This window comes from Lontra canadensis, unplaced genomic scaffold (assembly GCF_010015895.1).
Source record: "Lontra canadensis isolate GAN:19392208 unplaced genomic scaffold, GSC_riverotter_1.0 scaffold3, whole genome shotgun sequence".
NCBI classification, from domain to species: domain Eukaryota; kingdom Metazoa; phylum Chordata; class Mammalia; order Carnivora; family Mustelidae; genus Lontra; species Lontra canadensis.
In genome coordinates, this window is record NW_022630997.1 from 46,496,282 (window position 1) to 46,514,241 (window position 17,960).

The 17,960-nt window shown below is 43.2% G+C and overlaps 1 protein-coding gene across 1 annotated transcript in view; it reads right to left on the reverse strand.

Moving 5' to 3' along the window:
* TET1 (tet methylcytosine dioxygenase 1) overlaps window positions 1-17,267 on the reverse strand; it is a 133,356-nt gene extending 116,089 nt beyond the window's left edge. The window contains exons 1-2 of the mRNA XM_032841677.1: window positions 17,036-17,267; window positions 6,765-8,791 (exon numbers count right to left, since the gene is read on the reverse strand). Coding sequence (XP_032697568.1) covers window positions 6,765-8,669 — 1,905 coding nt within the window. The 5' untranslated portion in view covers window positions 8,670-8,791; window positions 17,036-17,267. The remainder of the gene's footprint in view (window positions 1-6,764; window positions 8,792-17,035) is intronic.
* Between the last annotated feature and the right edge of the window lie 693 nt (window positions 17,268-17,960).

Consider the following 17,960-nt stretch of genomic DNA (forward strand, 5'->3'; position numbering starts at 1 on the left):
CTTTGGTTCAGTCATGATCCCGGGGTCCTGAGATGGAGCCCCATATGGGGCTGCCTACTCAGCAAGGAACCTTCTTCTCACTCTCCAACTCCTCCTGCTTGTGTTCCCTCTCTCGCTGTGTCTCTCTCTGTCAAATAAGTAAATAAAATCTTTTTCAAAAAATAAAATGAAATTAAAAAATCTTAAAAAAATAAAATCAAGGGCACCCAGGTGGCTCAGTTGGTTAAGTGTCTGCCTTTGGCTCACGTTGCTCCCTGTTTATCAGGGAGCCTGTTTCTCGAAATGACCCTCTCCCTCCCCCTGCTCATGCTCTCTCTCACCCTCTCTCTCTCTCAAATAAAAATATTTTGGGGGCTCCTGGGTGACTCAGTGGGTTAAAGCCTCTGCCTTTGGCTCAGGTCATGATCCCAGGGTCCTGGGATGGAGCCCCACATCAAGCTCTCTGCTCAGCAGGGAGCCTGCTTCCTCCTCTCTCTCTGCCTGCCTCTCTGCCTACTTGTGATGTCTGTCTGTCAAATAAATAAATAAATAATCTTTTTTTAAAAAGTATTTTTAAAAATTAAAATAAATAAATAAATAAAACAAAATAAAAATAAAAAGATACATAGGTATGTGAGAAATGTGGAAATCTTACCATTTTTTATAACATTTTCATTTTTTCATTCATTCATTATTGAATCATTTGTTCACCAAACATTTACTGAGCACCTATTAAGTGCCAGTACCTCCTATCCCAGGCTTGGGCTTTAAAGTAATTTAAACATCTCATTTCTAAAAAATAATAAGTAAATAAACAAACAAATAAGCAAACATCTCACTTCTAATCACTATTCTTTCTCTAGGAGAACACTATGACTTTCTTTTGAAAACTGTGACTCAGGAGCACCTGGGCCGTTCAGCTGGGTAAAGTGTCCAACTCGATTTTGGCTCAGGTCAAGATCTCAGGGTTGAGATTGAGCACATTGAGCTCCACCCTGGGTGTGGAGGATTCCCTCTCTCTAGGGTGCCTGAGGTTGTTCAGTAGGTTGAGCACAGGGCTCTTGGTTTCAGTTCAGGTAACGATCTCGGTTGGGGTCATGAGACTGAACCCCAGGTCAGGCTCTGCGCTCAGCCGGAAATCTACTTGTTGATTCTCTCTCTCCCGTCCAACCTCAGGCAGCTCGTGTGCTACTGCTCTCCCTCTCTAAGATAAATAAATAAAATCTTTTTTTTCTTTTTTTTTTTTTAATAAAAGGACTCTCTCTCCCTCTCCCTCTGCCTCTTCCCCCTCAAAAATAAAACTGAAAACTGTGACTCGTGGGGCGCCTGGGTGGCTCAGTGGGTTAAGCCTCTGCCTTTGGCTCAGGTCATGATCTCAGGGTCCTGGGATCGAGCTCCACATCGGGCTCTTCGCTTGGCAGGGAGCCTGCTTCTCCCTCTCTCTCTCTGCCTGCCTCTCTGCCTACTTGTGATCTCTCTCTGTCAAATAAATAAATAAATAAATAAAATCTTTTAAAAAATAAAAATAAAAAAAATAAAGTGTATACTTGTTTAACATAAGCAATAACAAAAATATTAATATTTTAAAATTATAAATGTATTTTCTATTTCTCACTCCAACTCTCAATAAGTAAAATAATTCTTATGTAAGGAACATAAAAATACATGAAATATATTTGCTTAGCAGTATTCTTAGTCATCTAAGTGTATGGACTTCAATCATTAATACTAACAACAAATAAATATTTTTAAAAAACTATCAGGGATGCCTGAGTGGCTCACTGGGTTAAAACCTTTGCCTTCAGCTCAGGTCATGATCCCAGGATCCTGGGATCAAGCCCCGAGTCGGGCTCTCTGCTCAACAGGGAGCCTGCTTCCCCCCTCTCTCTCTGCCTGCCTCTCTGCCTACTTGTGATCTCTGTCTGTCAAATAAATAAATAAAATTTAAAAAAAAAAAACCTATCAAATATCTAGGGATATATCAAACACCTAGGAGTAAAAATATCAAATACCTAGATATAAAACAAATGAAATAACTCTTTATTGGAAACTATAAAATATTATTGAAAGAAATTAAATGACATAAATATATATAAAGATAGAAAGATGAGGGCACCTGGGTGCTCAGTGGGTTAAAGCCTCTGCCTTCAGCTCAGGTCATGATCTCAGGGTCCTGGGATCAAGCCCCACATCAGGCTCTCTTCCCCCTGCTTCCCCCACTCTCTGCTTGCCTCTCTGCCTACTTGTGATTTCCGTCTGTCAAATAAATAAATAAAATCTTTTAAAAAAAAGATATAAAGATGAACTATAAGATTCAATATTGTAAAAATGTCAGTCTTTCCAAATTGATGTATAGGTTGAACATGATCACAATAAAATCCCAGCAGAGTTTCTAGTGAAAATTTACAAGCTGATTCAAAATGTTAATGAAAATGCAAAGAACAACAATAGAAATAGCCCAAATCAGTACTGAAGAATAAAGCTGAAGGACTTACACTACCAGTTTAATTGTTACCATTATAAAGCCTACTGATGAGGAGTTTAGACATAAGGATAGACAGAAAGACCAATGAAACAGAGTCTAGAAATAGACTCAGAACTAAGCAATCACCTGATTTATGACAAAAACAAGACTGTAGTAACAGGGAAAGGATGGTCATTTCACTAATGGTGCCAGTCAATTAGAGATCCATACGAAAAAGAATCACTCTTGACTCCTCACACTACACACAGAAGTCAATTCCAGATATAGTTTACACCTAAATGTGAAAAGCTTAAAAAAGTAACTTTTTAGAGGTGCCTGGCTCAGTGGGTTAAGCCTCTGCCTTCAGCTCAGATCATGATCTTAAGGTCCTGGGATTGAGCACCGCATCAGGCTCTCTGCTCAGCATGGAGCTCCCCCCACTCTTTCCCCCTGTCTCTCTGCCTACTTGAGATCTCTGTCAAATAAAATAAATAAAATCTTAAAAAAAAATAATAATTTTTTTTTTAAAGTAATTTTTAAGAAGGAAGCAAAAAACATCTCCATGACTTGGAATGGGCAAAAAATAGACAAAATTTTCTTAACCAGGACATAAAGGAAAGCATGGATAAATTGGACATTAAAGTTAAAATCTTCTATGCATTAAAAAGCAGGATAAAGTGAGTGAAAAGTTGTCACAGCATAAGTAAAGATCTATGCAATCATATATTCAACAAAGAATTTGTGTCAATAAAATGTAATGAACTCTTATAAAGCAATAATGAAAAGGCAGAAAAACCCATTTAAAAATAGACAAAGACAATATCTAAATGACTAAGAAGAAAAGTAGCTCAATTTCATGAGTCCAATGCAGTGATGCCGCTACACACCCAACAAAACCGATTCAAGTAAAACAAGACAGAAAATACCAAGTGTGGACAAGGATGTGGAGCTAGTGAAACTCTCATCCGTACTGAAGAAGAATCTTGACAGGAACAACCACAGTTGCTGAATAATATCCATGAAAGCTACACATTCATATTCTGTGACCCAGCAATGCCACTCCCATTAATCTATTCACTAGAATGCACACATATATTCACCAAAAGACATTTATGACAATGTGCACGTTAACAGTAGAATGGATTGGAGACGCCTGGGTGGCTCAGTTGGTAAGTGTCTGCCTTTGGCTCAGGTCATGATCTCAAGGTCCTAGGATTGAGTCCTGCATCAGGCTCCTTGCTCAGCAGCAAGCCTGCTTCTCCCTCTGTCTGCCAATCTCCCTGATTATGGGCTCTCTCTCTCTCTCTTTGATAAATGGATAAATAAAATCTTTTAAAAATTAAAAAAAAAAACAGTAGAATGGATTAATGTATTGTGATATAAACATACAATGGAACACCATAATGCAATAAAAACGAATAAACAATATTATTGATGAATATTAAGCAAAGAAACCAGTAACAAGAGTATACAACTGTTCTTTGGTCTCTCAGAATGAACTTCCCTCAGAGAAGTGTTCCCTGTATTCTCCTCTGCCTCTCCATGAACTTATGGTCTATCTGGGGCCAGGGTTCAGTATAAGGACAACCAAATACATTCTTCAGAATCAGCTTTGTAAGTGATAAAAGTAAATCTTTTGGGGGACACCTGGGTGGCTCAGTGGGTTAAGTATCTCACGTTTTGTTTGTTTGTTTGTTTTAAGATTTTATTTATTTATTTGAGAGAGAATGAGAGTGAGAGAGAGCATGAGAGGGGAGAAGGTCAGAGGGAGAAGCAGACTCTCCATGGAGTCGGGAGCCGGATGCAGGACTCAATCCCAGGACTCCAGGATTATAACCTAAGTGGAAGGCAGCCCCTCAACCAACTGAGCCACCCAGGTGCCCCGGTATCCCACTCTTGATTGTGGCTCAAATCATGATCATGATCATGGTCATGGGATCTCAAGCCCCACATCAGGCTTCGTGCTCAGTGGAGAGTCTGCTTGAGATTCTCTCTCTCCCTCTCCCTCTAGCCACACTCACCCCCTCTCATCTTTCTCCCTCTGGCAGTCTCTCTTAAAAAAAAAAAAGAGGGGCGCCTGGGTGGCTCAGTAGGTTAAGCCACTGCCTTCGGCTCAGGTCATGATTTCAGCATCCTGGTATCAAGCCCCGCATCGGGCTCTCTGCTCAGCAGGGAGCCTGCTTCTCCCCCTCTCTGCCTGCCTCTCTGCCTACTTGTGATCTTTCTCTCTGTCAAATAAATAAATAAAATCTTAAAAAAAAAAAAAAAAAGAAGCTAGGCTTCATCTATACTGGGAAGGCACAAAGAGCTCTTCTCTATTTCGGTTTTGTTTTGTTTTGTGTGAGATACATCACACAGAGTAGAGAACTAAATGTATTTAAGTAGGAGAATCATCAGGGTTTTAGAAAGAAAACTTGAACTGCACTTAAGAGGTTCAACATTGGGGCGCCTGAGTGGCTCAGTGGGTTAAGCCGCTGCCTTCGGCTCAGGTCATGATCTCAGGGTCCTGGGATCGAGCCCCGCATCGGGCTCTCTGCTCAGCAGGAAGCCTGCTTCCCTTCCTCTCTCTCTGCCTGCCTCTCTGCCTACTTGTGATCTCTCTCTGTCAAATAAATAAAATCTTAAAAAAAAAAAAGGGGGTTCAACATCCTGACTTCTCTTTTAGCTGGGACACTCACAACTATATCCCCAGTGCACAACCTGGAGTAGAAGTGCTGTAAATACTTGCTAATAACAGAGAAAACACTAAAATTGTCCCAATAAAAGACAAAGGCATCAACTACAGAAGTAGCCAAGAAAATAGAAAGGTAGGAGTGCTCCGATCTCATAGAACAAGAAATCTAGAAAAGTGAGAGGAAGGCCTCAAAGATGACTGAATTTTGCATTTTGGGTGACCATGTAGATGGTCAGTCGTTAAGTCAAATACATAATGCAAAAAGAGGAGCAGGTTTAGAAAAAAGAAAACAAACTGGACTATACCTATTAGAGATCATGTGAGTACTTTCAGCAATGATGCCATTTGGCAATGTTACAAACATGGAACTGTAAGATATTGCTGCTAGTGGTTTAGACGTATGTTTGTAAACCATTTACTGGCCACTCCCACACATGTGAAGTGACTTGAATAAAAATTATCCATTGCAGTAAGGTTTATAGTGACAGAATATTTTAGAAATACCTCAAATGCCCATTAATACAAAATCAGTTAAATGTCCGACCTTGTTTGCAAAGGATCCAGTAGAAAGTCAGCATTTGGGGACAGATAATTTAAGAGTGAAATAGTAAAGAATGACTAGGTTTAAGTTCACAATACTTTTAAATTAATCTCTTCTACTATACCTGTATTTATAGCAGACACAAAATAAGCTTAACTTCAAATGAGTGATCAAAAAATCATTAACACCATAGTTGGCATGTGTTTTAAAGGTCTGAAAATCAAGCACTAACCAAGTTCCATAAAATCCTTTAAATAAAGTCTAAGCCAACCAATATTTTCAGTACCTTAGGCTCATAAACTGTAATAATGAGAACCAATGTATCACTTTGGAGTTTGCAAACCATTTTGAACTTCTGATAATCCTTACAACCACATGGGGTATGTGAATCAGGCGGAAATCATCTGCCAAAAGTTAAGATTAAAGCTTTATTATTGTTATACCTTCAAAGGCAAAGTTTCAAAATGAAGGATACAGACAGTTTTATTCTTTCAAAAGAGTAGAAGTTTAATTCCACTGGTTCCTCAAGCTGCAAGGGAGTTAATTAATTTGTTCCACTCTTAATTTAAGTTAAATCTGTAACTTCCATAAAAGATACACAACTAGCCAAAATAAGGCATAGTGGAAATCTTTGCAAAACCACATTTCATGTCATTTCCCTGTCTCCATCAAATCCCATAATGGAAAAACTTTATGTTCTAGTTTTCTGAGACAAATTCTAAAAATAAGCTAAGGTATTACTCACTGGACAAGACATACTTCGGGTAGATCCACAAATTCTTATAGATAATACAAAATGTAACCAAAGGGGGCACCTGGGTGGTTCAGTGGTTAGAGCCTCTGCCTTCAGCTCAGGTCATGATCCCAGGGTTCTGGGATAGAGCCCCGTATCGGGCTCTCTGCTCAGCAGGGCCTGCTTCCCCGTCTCTCTCTCTGCCTGCCTCTCTGCCTATTTGTGACCTCTGTCAAATAAATAAATAAAATCTTAAAAAAAAAAATGTTACCAAAGGCAAAGGACATAATACTGAATCTGAATCACCTAGTCTCTGCACAGATCACTCTACGGAGCCCCACAGGCATCTCCCAGCCTGTGGGGATTTACTCACCTCCAAAGGCACGATGATGGATGGTTTCTTTTTCAGCTCCTCACATTTCCTTTTCTTACAGATCTGATGGCTGTTCTTTCTGTTCTTGCAGTAAGTACATTCACCACAATTGGTCTTCTGTTGGCAGGGCTCACAAACCCCACACCGCTTTCGTTTCTTCTTTTCCAAAGTAGGTAGCAAAGTTGTATAGGAAGGAGAAGAGGTACTGGCGAGTGACACTGGCCTGGACACCACTGTGGTGTTGATGTCAGCCACGCTGGTCATGCCGATCTGGGAGCTCCCACCTTCCAATGGGCTGGGACCAGCCTGGGAGAGTTGGGTAATGCCCTGGGAAGCATGGAAGAGTCCTCGCTCAGGGGCTAACGGGACCCCCTGAGTGTTAGCTGGCAGAAAGCTTATATGAACTTGCTTCTCATTTTCTATATTGCTAATGGTCATTATTGGAGGTACCGAACTTATCTCTGAGTTTGATGATGCCTGAGGAGTGTGACCAGAGCCCAAGGGCAAAATCTGCACAGTGCCCTGGACCTCAAGCCCATATGAAACAGTGCTCTGGGGCTCAGGCCATTCTGGGAGAGCATTACAGGTAGCAATTGGGTTTAGAGGAGCAGGAAGAAAGATAGGTGGGTCGGAGGCAGTACCACCACCCATTCCAAGGATTTGTTGGTCTAGGATAGCACCAAAGACCTCTCCTTGGACTGGAATAGCACCAGGCATCTCTGGTGGGTCTGGGGTCTCATCCAGAGCCTCTCCATGAATTATGTTAGCACCAGGAACTTCCCATTGATGTGGGACAGCACTAAAAGCCTGTCCTATGACAGGGGTGGTATTAGGAATTTCTGGTTGATCTGGGGTAGCTTTGAGTACCTCTTGATGATCCGGTTTAGCACCAAGGGTTTCTTGTTCTGAGCTCGCCAAGAGGAGTTTTATTAATGAGGTAGGATATATGGACCCACCAATGGACAAACAGTTTCTAAGGTCCAATTCAGGTACAACCTTATTAAAGCTTGAGGTGGGGTAGCAATCACGTTCACTTTTGATGGGATCCAGGTAAGAATCAGACAGCTTAAGAGATTCTACTCGTGAACCCAAATCTTCTAACTGAATGCTGGAGTTTCCTTCGTAAGTAACCTTGAGGGCTGCTCTTTGGAGCAAAGGAGCACACAGAGTGTCCTGAGCAAACATTCTAGGGGAATCATTGATATCATTCAAAGTCTCTTTAGAGAATAGTCCTTCGCCACCACGTGTCTCTTCTGATGACCCAGAAACGATCTCTACTATAGGATCACTCTGAGTGGAGACATTTACTTTGGAACCCTCCACCCTCTGGGACCAAGACTGGGTTGTCTCTTGGCTCTCACCTTTAAATAAAGATGCATTTTGTACACCAATTAGATTCTCTATATCGGAAGCAATTAGGGGGACTTGCGTTGAAACAGAATCATTTTCTGAGTGTTTTACTCCCATGTCAGTAACTACATTATAATCACATTCATGTTGCTTTTCTAAATTCTTCAGAGGTGGAACTTTCTTGGGTTTGGCTATGATCACTGGAGGTTGGGAGAGTCGTCTGCTAAGAGAGGTGCTTCGGAGAGCCATTGTAAACCCATTGCAAGTTAAGGATTCTGGGTTCTGAAAAAGAACCTCAGTCCTATCCAAATTCATTCGTGCTGCTCCAGCCCTTGTCAGAAGGCTTCTGACTGGCATAGGTGGTTTGGACTCTATTTTTTTCTTAACATCTCTTTCTTGAATTAATTGCTTTAATTTTCCAGGGCTCACAGTCTTGACTGATGCCACATTTTTGTTGGTTGCCTTAGATGGCTTCTTCAGTTGGCTGCTTTTCTTTCTGTTTAGATCTTCCCTCCTGACTAATCTGGAAGGTCTTGCATGGCGGGATCGAGACATAGCTACAGAGTAGGAAAAAATGAAAGGGCACAGGGAACAGAGTCATTGGTCCTTTGGAAAGTCTCACTTCTGAGGAGAATCTGGACGCAACATGGCTGAGCTCATTGGCACAAGATTTTGGTCTGAAATAACAACAACAACAACAAAAAAAAACGGGAGTGAGTCTTCTTCCTATGTATTCTCCCATTTGAAATATAGTATCTACTAAAAATTATTAATCAAAATTAGGGCACTGAGAAGGTTTACTGCAAAAGAAAATATAAACACAAAAGATATTAAAGCATCCTTTAAACCCTGGATTCACAAATAAAGCCCCTTTAATTACTGTGACAACTGACTTAGTTGATGAAGTTCCATGCACAGGGTAAGCAAGGGGGGTTATTCCGTATTAGAAACCACAACTGTTGTAGTTACATGTAGTTGAAAGGTCAAATCCCAATCTTTACAATTTTGGGTCCTTAAAAAATTATCTCTTAATCTCTTTCCTCAGCACATCACCACACAGGCAAAGATGTCATGTGTTGGACAGTAAAACTTATGGTTAAGAAGAAGAGCCTTATTATAATCTAAGAAACTCTATTTGGAGATCCAATAATATTAATTCCACATTCCAATGGACAGTCTACAAATTCTGAGCTTTATACATGCACACAAAAATAGCATAAAATCTGAGGAGTTAGTATTGACAGATTAGGTTACAAAAAAGACTCACGGGTCCAACAATTAACTGTTGAGTACCTACTATGTATAAGGAAGGCACTGTGGTGGGCACTGCCCACACCCAGAAATGATGTCCCTCTTTTCTCTTTCACCCGACTTAATCCAAAGACTGCTGGTTCTAAAATCCCTTCTACCAAGGGTCTCAAAAGTCTCATGATGAATGCCTAGGCAAGGAAATTGGAAATAAAGAGAAAATGAGATCATTAGAACAGTAAATCATACTAGGCAAGCAACTATTATTTGGAAGGTAAGCAAGAAAAAGGAAGAAAATGAAAGGGGACTAAGAGCCATCATAATTGTCTTTGGTATCCTCAGACTGCTTACCCTAACGCAGAATAAAACCAAACTATGAACAAGAATAAAGCTCACCAGGGGTGCCTGGGTGGCTCAGTGGGTTAAAGCCTCTGCCTTATGCTCAGGTCATGATTCCCAGGGTCCTGGGATAGAACCCCACATTGGGCTCTCTGCTCCGCAGGGAGCCTGCTTCCTCCTCTCTCTCTGCCTGCCTCTCTGCCTACTTGTGATCTCTGTCTGTCAAATAAATAAATAAAATCTTTAAAAAAAAAAAAAAGGTAGGAGAAGAGTAAATGAAGCAAGATGGGATTGGGAGGGAGATAAACCATAAGTGACTCTTAATCTCACAAAACAAACTGAGGGTTGCTGGGGGAAGGGGGGGTTGGGAGGGGGGGTGGGGTTATGGACATTGGGGAGGGTATGTGCTATGGTGAGTGCTGTGAAGTGTGTAAATCTGGCGATTCACAGACCTGTACCCCTGGGGAAAAAAATATATGTTTATAAAAAATAAAATTAAAAAAAAAAAAAGCCAAATGCTGACCCCCCCCCCAAAAAAAAAAGAATAAAGCTCACCATACAAGATGTATCAATATACTCCCTAAAGATCACAGAATCAAGAGTGTTACCATGGGTGAGGATTCTTTAACAGTTGACAAGTTGTTGGATTTGTAAGAAAGCATGGTACAGGAGAGTTACCAAAAACTGGTCTGCAACCAAGAGAGCAACAGTCTGTGACAAAATCAGAAAAAAACAGGCAGCATCACGTTTTTCATAAAGTTGAATTTATTCATTTTAAACAACTCTTCTTGGGGTGCCTGGGTGGCTTAGTCTGTTGAACAACCCACACTCTTGGTTTCCACTGGGGTCATTTCGGGCCATGATCTTAGATCAGGGGTGGAGCCCCACGACTGTCTCCAAGTTGAGGGAGAGTCTGATTGGGATTCTCTCACTCTTCTCCCTCTGCCTCTCCCCCCATTTGCACTCAGGCTCACTTGCTCTCTCTCAAATAAATAGGGGCGCCTGGATGGCTCAGTAAGTTAAGCCTCTGATTTCAGCTCAGGTCATGATACAGGGCCCTAGAATGAAGGTCCGCCCCCTGTCCCCCACCCCCATCCCCACCGGGGGCTGGCCTGCCAGGACACCACACTCAGCTGGGGAGTTGGCTTCTTCCTCTACCTCTGCCTCTGCCCCTCCCCCGTTCGTGCTGCCCCCCCTTTCGTGCTCATGCGCACGTGCGCGCGCTCTCTCTCTCAAATAAATTTTTTAAAAATAATAAATAAATACACTAAACCTTTTAAAAATGTCCTTTCTTTTAAAAATAAAAGTCCTTTCTTTTGTGAAATGGTAGCGATAGGTTTATTTTATATTGTTATTACTTGAGGAAGTAAAAATTTGACAGCCCTCTAACATTCTCCAATTGTGCGTTTGTTTTTGTTGTACTGATTCCATCCAGGTAATCCTGGGATGCACTGGCTGGTTTAGTAACTAGAGATGTGTCCATCAGAAAGCTTTGAGAACCTATTTAACTGAGTCAAAGTTTCTACATCAAAACGAGGTTGTTTTGAGGTATCACTGGGCTCCTACAAGGAAAGCCTGGTGGCTTCCTAGTGGTATCTGAGGTTGAGGAGAGACGGGGGGAAAGTAAGGTAAGAAGGACTTTGGAAATAGGCAGACTTGGGTTCAGTTTCCAGCTCAGAAACATTGCTAGTCATAGGATTCTGATATATTCCTTAGCCTCTCTATCCTTCAGTTTCCTTATGTATAATAGAATAGGAAGCATAATAGTACTGAACCTCATTGGGTTACCATGAGAATAAAATAAGATGAACTGTGTAAACACTTAGCACAGGGCTGGCATATAATAGATGTTTAATAATAAATGAGAGCTAAAAAAATAAAAGGCTGCTTATACTTCCAAAACACAAAAAAAGGGGCGCCTGGGTGGCTCAGTGGGTTAAGCCTCTGCCTTTGGCTCAGGTCCTGGGATCGAGTCCCGCATCGGGCTGTCTGCTTGGCAGGGAACCTGCTTCCTCCTCTCTCTCTGCCTGCCTCTCTGCCTACTTGTGATCTCTCTCTGTCAAACAAATAAATAAAATCTTAAAACACACACACACACACACACACACACAAAATAATAAGAGAAAACAAGCTAAAGGATGGTTATCATTATTAGAGGCACTTTAACCCACAGTCTGCTATATTCTGCAAAACAAGATCCAGTTCTTTTGTTTCTGTTATCACTTAACACATTGTAAGCCAGGTACTATAATAAAAGATCCCAGAGCACAACACTGAAAGTCAAAGTATTGTGCCTTTAAGACAGACTTTTTAAACTGACATTAGTGATAACATTAACCACAGGAAAAATAAGTCTGATAAATCTGTACTAAATACAAACACTAGACCAGACAATACTTCACTTGAGCTTTTGGCATCTAACCTTAATGCTTTCCCCCTTTTCTTAAAAAAAGGAAAAAAAAGTTTTTGGCTTGCACTAACTTTTTGGCTGTGAAAAACTGTAGGATATTTTCTCCAAAGACCACTGCTTTTTGTACCAGTATTTTTAGAAAACAAAAGACACTCCAGTTCTAATCTCCAGAAAGTCAGCAGTCTTTATAAGGATGTTTTTTTCAGATAGCAAAAAGCAATCCTTTCCATTCTTCAGAAATTCAACAATATCAGTATAAGCTCGCTTTATCTCTTGTATCAAGATTACATTGCTAAAAAATTATTAGGAGCATATAATCTCGGTATTGCAATCAGCCACGAAAATTAAAATTCACATATGTAGGCAAGTAATCTGGATATGCCAGAAGGTGTCATGGGATCTGCTTTTGAAAGTAGTTTATAAATTGATCTCAGTCCCATATATTCTTTTATATTTTTAAATTAAAGTGCTTTAGAAATTCAGGCTTGTAATTAAGATAATGTTTACCATTCAAGCCTTATCTCCTGAAAAAGAGCCTGCCAAGGAAATGGAAAAGGTATGAGCAACATGGATTGGGAAGATGTGGCCTCTTTAAATGGTAACAGCCTTTTTATGAGATCGTGAAAGAGGCCAATGACCCCTGAAAAACCCAACTGCAGGGGAGAAACCACTGGGTACCACCCAGCCAAAGAAACAGACAATCAGAAACAAAATAAGGGCTCCCACAAGATCCTAATTTTATCACCCTTGGCTCCACTGATGAAATGTGACCTTCTTTTGTGATAAACTAAGTTATCCCCAGGGCTGAACTCTGGGAGGAGAGGCAGCAAGTTTTTGTTTTTTTTTTTTGCTTTTTTTTTTTTAATTTGTGGGGAAAAAAAAAACAATGTAGTCCATTCTCTTAACAGGTCCATATTTAAATATGGAATTATCCCCACAGATCTCCTGATATTTATTTTCCTTATTAATCTGTAAACATTATTAGAGGCTCCATTTCCTTCTTTTTGGTTGCTTTTGTTAATTATAGAGTACTTAAGTCATACAAAAAGATATTTACAACTGAACATTAATTCTACTTCCAGTTTTCATTTTTTTTCCCCATTTTTCATCTCTGATGAATATTGACATTATTTCTCAAAATCAGTTTTATTCTACTCTAGAATATATCCAAGAGTCTGAGTGCTATAGAGATAGCTGCAGAATAATATTATCAGAGCAGAAAATAAGAAAATGGTGTTCCTGTTATTAAACAGATACCATAGGCCCTAATTATTTGCAATTCATTGATATGATTCTGGGGCTTCTCATTTTCCTGGAAGAGAAAACAAAATGAAACAAACAAAAAACCCCAACCACTATGGGACGCAAAACATTAGTTAGCAAGTCTTTTTACCAGAGGGCACAAAAGTAAAAATTCTTTTTCCTAAAATGTCCTTGTGATATAGGGGACTAGAGCATATGAGATCCAAACATCTTAAGCCAGGAGATAAGAGGTCAACATATAATTTGAAACAGGAAAGATATGATGCCAGCCTAAAGTAGAGAATATAAAGCTAAAAGACAGAGGGCAGAAGTGGCAGGAGCAGGACCCAGGGTGAATATGACAAACATCCCAGTGTAAGGATCTGCTAATTATTCACAAGTAACATAAACCTACCTAACCAGATTGGTCAACAAATGGGATCAGGTATTTTCATCACTATTATTTGAGCTTACTAAGTATTCAACTTTTCCCTACAGACGGCCTTTTTTGTAATTATGGAAGTAATCCCCTTGCTTAAAAAATAAAAAGCTGACTTCCTAAACTGTATCAGTTTTCTGTAAAAGACAATGTTGACAGCACCACGTCAGAAAATCCTCTCCTGCCTACATCCCTCCTCCTCCTGGATCTCCCAAAGTCCCCTGGGCAGGAAGCGGCTGAAATGATGGAACCATACAGCCTGCATGTCAATTTAAAATTATATTGCAACCCTTCCCACTACCAGCGGTGGCCAAAAAGAGTGGTGAGTATTTTCATCGTAGGGCTAGAGGCAAGAGGCTCTGATTTCATAGTCACTCCATTCAGCACCTTAAAATTTAAAGCCTATTGCACTTGACTGAGAGAAAGAAGATGTTAAACATTTCTTTTAAAAGGCACCACCCGGCTTAGCTTCGTCCAGCAACTAAGTTCTACATCTAAAGGAAGACGAGGCGGGCGGGCTGCTTGCAGTTCCTAGAGAGTCTTCTACCACAGGAAGTGTGAGCCCTTCGCACAAGGAAAGGCTGTTCAAGGAAACTCACTAGAATACTAGCAGATTTAGTCAAAGGCTCCTTCCATATGTAAAATACCCCCGCTGCCCTGCAGAGAGCAAGGAAAAAAAAAGGCCTAAGAGGGCCACAGAAAAGGGAAGGGAGAAGTTAAAATGGAGATAGCATGACTCTTCCAAAAACAAGGAAAACATGAAATACAGGGGGAATAGTAAAAAGCCTAAAGAAGAAAAAGTCTCTTTAAAGAGGAGAGGGGGAGCAAAAGACAAGAGGAAGAGGAAGAGATTTATGGTAATAAAGGTAGAATATAAAAAAGATAACTGGGATCAAAATGCTGAAGACTAAAGGTAGAAGACCTAGGGGGAAAAAAGAAATTTAAGTGTGCAGGGAAAGAAGGATAGATGCAAAGAGAGTGGGGGAGGGGATGGACAAACCAGATAAAGAAGATTGGAGAGGGAAGAGAAACAAAGGGCAGAACCATGTCTGATTCAAACCTCCGACCTATCAATTCTGGAAGACCAAAGCTGAGTTAGGTAGTTAACTCTCATTAAAATGGTAAGCGGTGGTGGAAGAGTTGTTAAGTCCCGGCTACTAATCTTTGCAGAGGAAAAAGGGACATTATGTGCCAATAACTCCCCTATCTCTTGATTCTGAAGTTTAGCTGATTTCATAACACGGCTTTAAACACTGTCAGAAGCTAGCAACCAACCTACTTAGGATCTCTTAATTGGGGAGGGAAGGGAAGGCAAGGTAACCTAAAATTGATTAAAATCAGAAAACACACCCAAAATCACAGTATGGAAGTCTTTCAGTTCTTGTAAACTATACGGACTAATCTCCAAACATTTCCTTATCTAGGCACCCACCTGCGTGTACCACCCTTGTTTAACTGTCGTCATAAATTCCTGATATGCCCTCAATTAGTCTTGCCCTAACTGGTTAACAAGCAAATATAGATATATTTGCCTACATGCCTACATGCATGCATACATACAAACATACGTGTGTTTGGCATCCTGAGGCCTAAAGAAGCCATCGTCTTTACTTCATTAAATTTATTTTATTAAATATTGTTGGGAGGGGGGAGAAAGTCAAGTGAGCACTTTTGGGTTCAGGACCGGCTTGAGGCTGCTGCCCTCAAGCGCCGCTCTTCAACTCATCCCGGTGCGGCGCGCAGCGCACCCCACGGACACTAAACTGTGCACCTTATCTTCCACTCGCTTCTCGTCTCGAAGCACTTACACCTTATTTCTTCATAAACTGTCCATTACCATGTATTGTGCACCTCATGTGGTACTGGAGACTGGAACCGGGGAGGAGTGGCAAACGAGTGACCGAGGCAAAATGGTTAACTTGGGAAGAGGACGAGATGGGGGCGGGGGAAACACTCCTAGTTCAAGCAATGTTTGTTTTCTTGGTAATACATTCATTTTATTGGGTCCGAAATGCGCAATTTGGGTTCCCCATTCATGTGGAAAGCCTACTGGAGACGGTTGGCAACGTCCTGACCACTTTTTGTGGAACTGTGTGGACTGCAAACAGCCCTTCCAGAAGCTCAATCAGTTGGGGGTCTGGGTGGAGGGAGGAAGAGAGGAGCGAGGGAGCGGGAGAGAGATCTAACCCCTTCCCTCCCCAACACGTGAAGGGCTGGCGGCCCTGGCAGCAGCTCCAGCAGGAATCCGGCCCCTCCCCGGCTCCACGGCCCCCCGCTCCACGCACCTCCCCGCTCCTGGATCCCGCCAGTGCGACTGACGCGACGGCAACGCCAGCGCGCTCGGCGACCTGGTGGCGCTCAGAAGAAGTTTCAAAAAGCCATTTTGACAGAACACCAATTCTATCCCTACTCCCTTCCTCCCCGATCGGTGTAACTCCGGGTCACCTCGGGTCGGACTCCCCTGCTACCTCCACTCTAAAGTTTCATCCTTGGAGTCCCCTCCCCGAAATGCTCAGGGAGGGAAGTGCCAAATGTTTCCCAACGAACCTATGCCCGACACGAGCGTGGGGGAGGGAGTAAATCTGTTTGGGGGGTGCGCTTGATTATGCGACAGGACGGGTTCCCCACCCGCAACTTGCCCTAACTCCTCTAATCTTGAGGTGCCGGACTTTCAAGTCTCCTAAGAGGCGCATGGGTCGCCGGCACCTTCAGGGATCCCCGAAGGTACACTTGCCCTCCCCCAGCCCAGCTGCAGCGGCGCCTGAGGTCCGAGCCCAAGGAGCCCCGGGCCCCGCTCCCCCCCACATCCCCCCCAATCCCGCGCCGCAGCTGGGCCTCGGGGGCAGGCAGCCGAGTCCTCCGGCCGGGGGCATTGTTTACCACCCGCAACAAAAGCTCCCCCAGCGGCTCAGGGCAGGGGGTCTCCGCGGGGAGTGGGCCCACCCCTGAGGACCCGGAGGGGCCGCGGACGCCCAGCTCTGGCCCTCATCACAGCTCCAGCCGAGTACCGCCCCTCGCACCCCCTTCCGGCCTCGGCGTGAGGGTCCCCGCACCCCTGCCCTCTGCCCCGGCCCCAGCTCACCACTGGCCGTCTCAGGCTCCGAGGGCAGCACGCGTGCCCCCGGCTCCAAGCCCGCACCAGCCCTTGGGCAAACTTTCCAACTCGCGCGGGTCCCCACAACTTGGGAGCCCAGGGCCCCCGCAGGCGCGAGGAGCTCGAGCGGGCCCAGGGCGGACACCTACCGGCTGCTTGGCAGGGTCAGGGCCCGAGCCCCCGGGGTGGGCGGCAGCTTCCCAAAGGTCCACAGGCGAGAGGCAGGTAGAGTTGCATGACTGGGGCGGGGCAGGGGGTTGTCCCAGGGGGCAGACCCGGGAGCCGAGGGACCGGAGGCTGCGCGCACAAAGCGGTGCGGGAGCGGATTGCGCTGCCACTCCCGGCCAGGTCAGCCCCCCGGAGCAGCAGTGTCTCCCCAGGACAGACCTCAGGGAGTGAAGCAGGGGCTCTGCCTTTGCTGGACCCTGCACCACTGAGCTACAGTCAAAATGCGAGCTGGATTTCCCCAAACTGGAGCTGGACTCCCCTCTCGACCCTTACCCCTCCCCTTGGCCCTCCTGTCTCATAATACCCCCCCCCCCCCCCCTTAAGGTCAAAAGAGAGTATTGGGCTGGAAGAGAGGTGTCAAGTTTTTCTTGTCATTATCTTTTTTTTCCAAGGGGCCCTTGGGCTGAGAGACAAATTTTAGGTTTCCTAAATTGAATGCTTATAGATAGATCAAGGGAATGCCTGATCAGAGATGACACAACTGAGCCATATCCGGGGTGCACATGATGGTAAACTGCCCTCAAAATCAGAGAGGCCCGAAGAGAGCTGTGTTCCCTTGACTCTACACTTGATGTTTGAAAAGGTCGTCATTACATTTTTGTTAGCCATTTGGCCCTCGTACATTGAGGGTGGTCATAGTCACTTCATGGATGAAACAATGAAGGCTCCAGAAGAAGTAAGTTATCAGCATCCGAAGGAATAACCAGGTACATTATGCCAAATTAAGGCTGAGTGGTGCATGGGGTGCCTGGGTTGCTCAGTGGGTTAAGCCTCTGCCTTCAGCTCCAGTCATGATCACATTGGGCTCTCTGCTCAGCAGGGAGCGGGCTTACCCCTCTCTCTCTG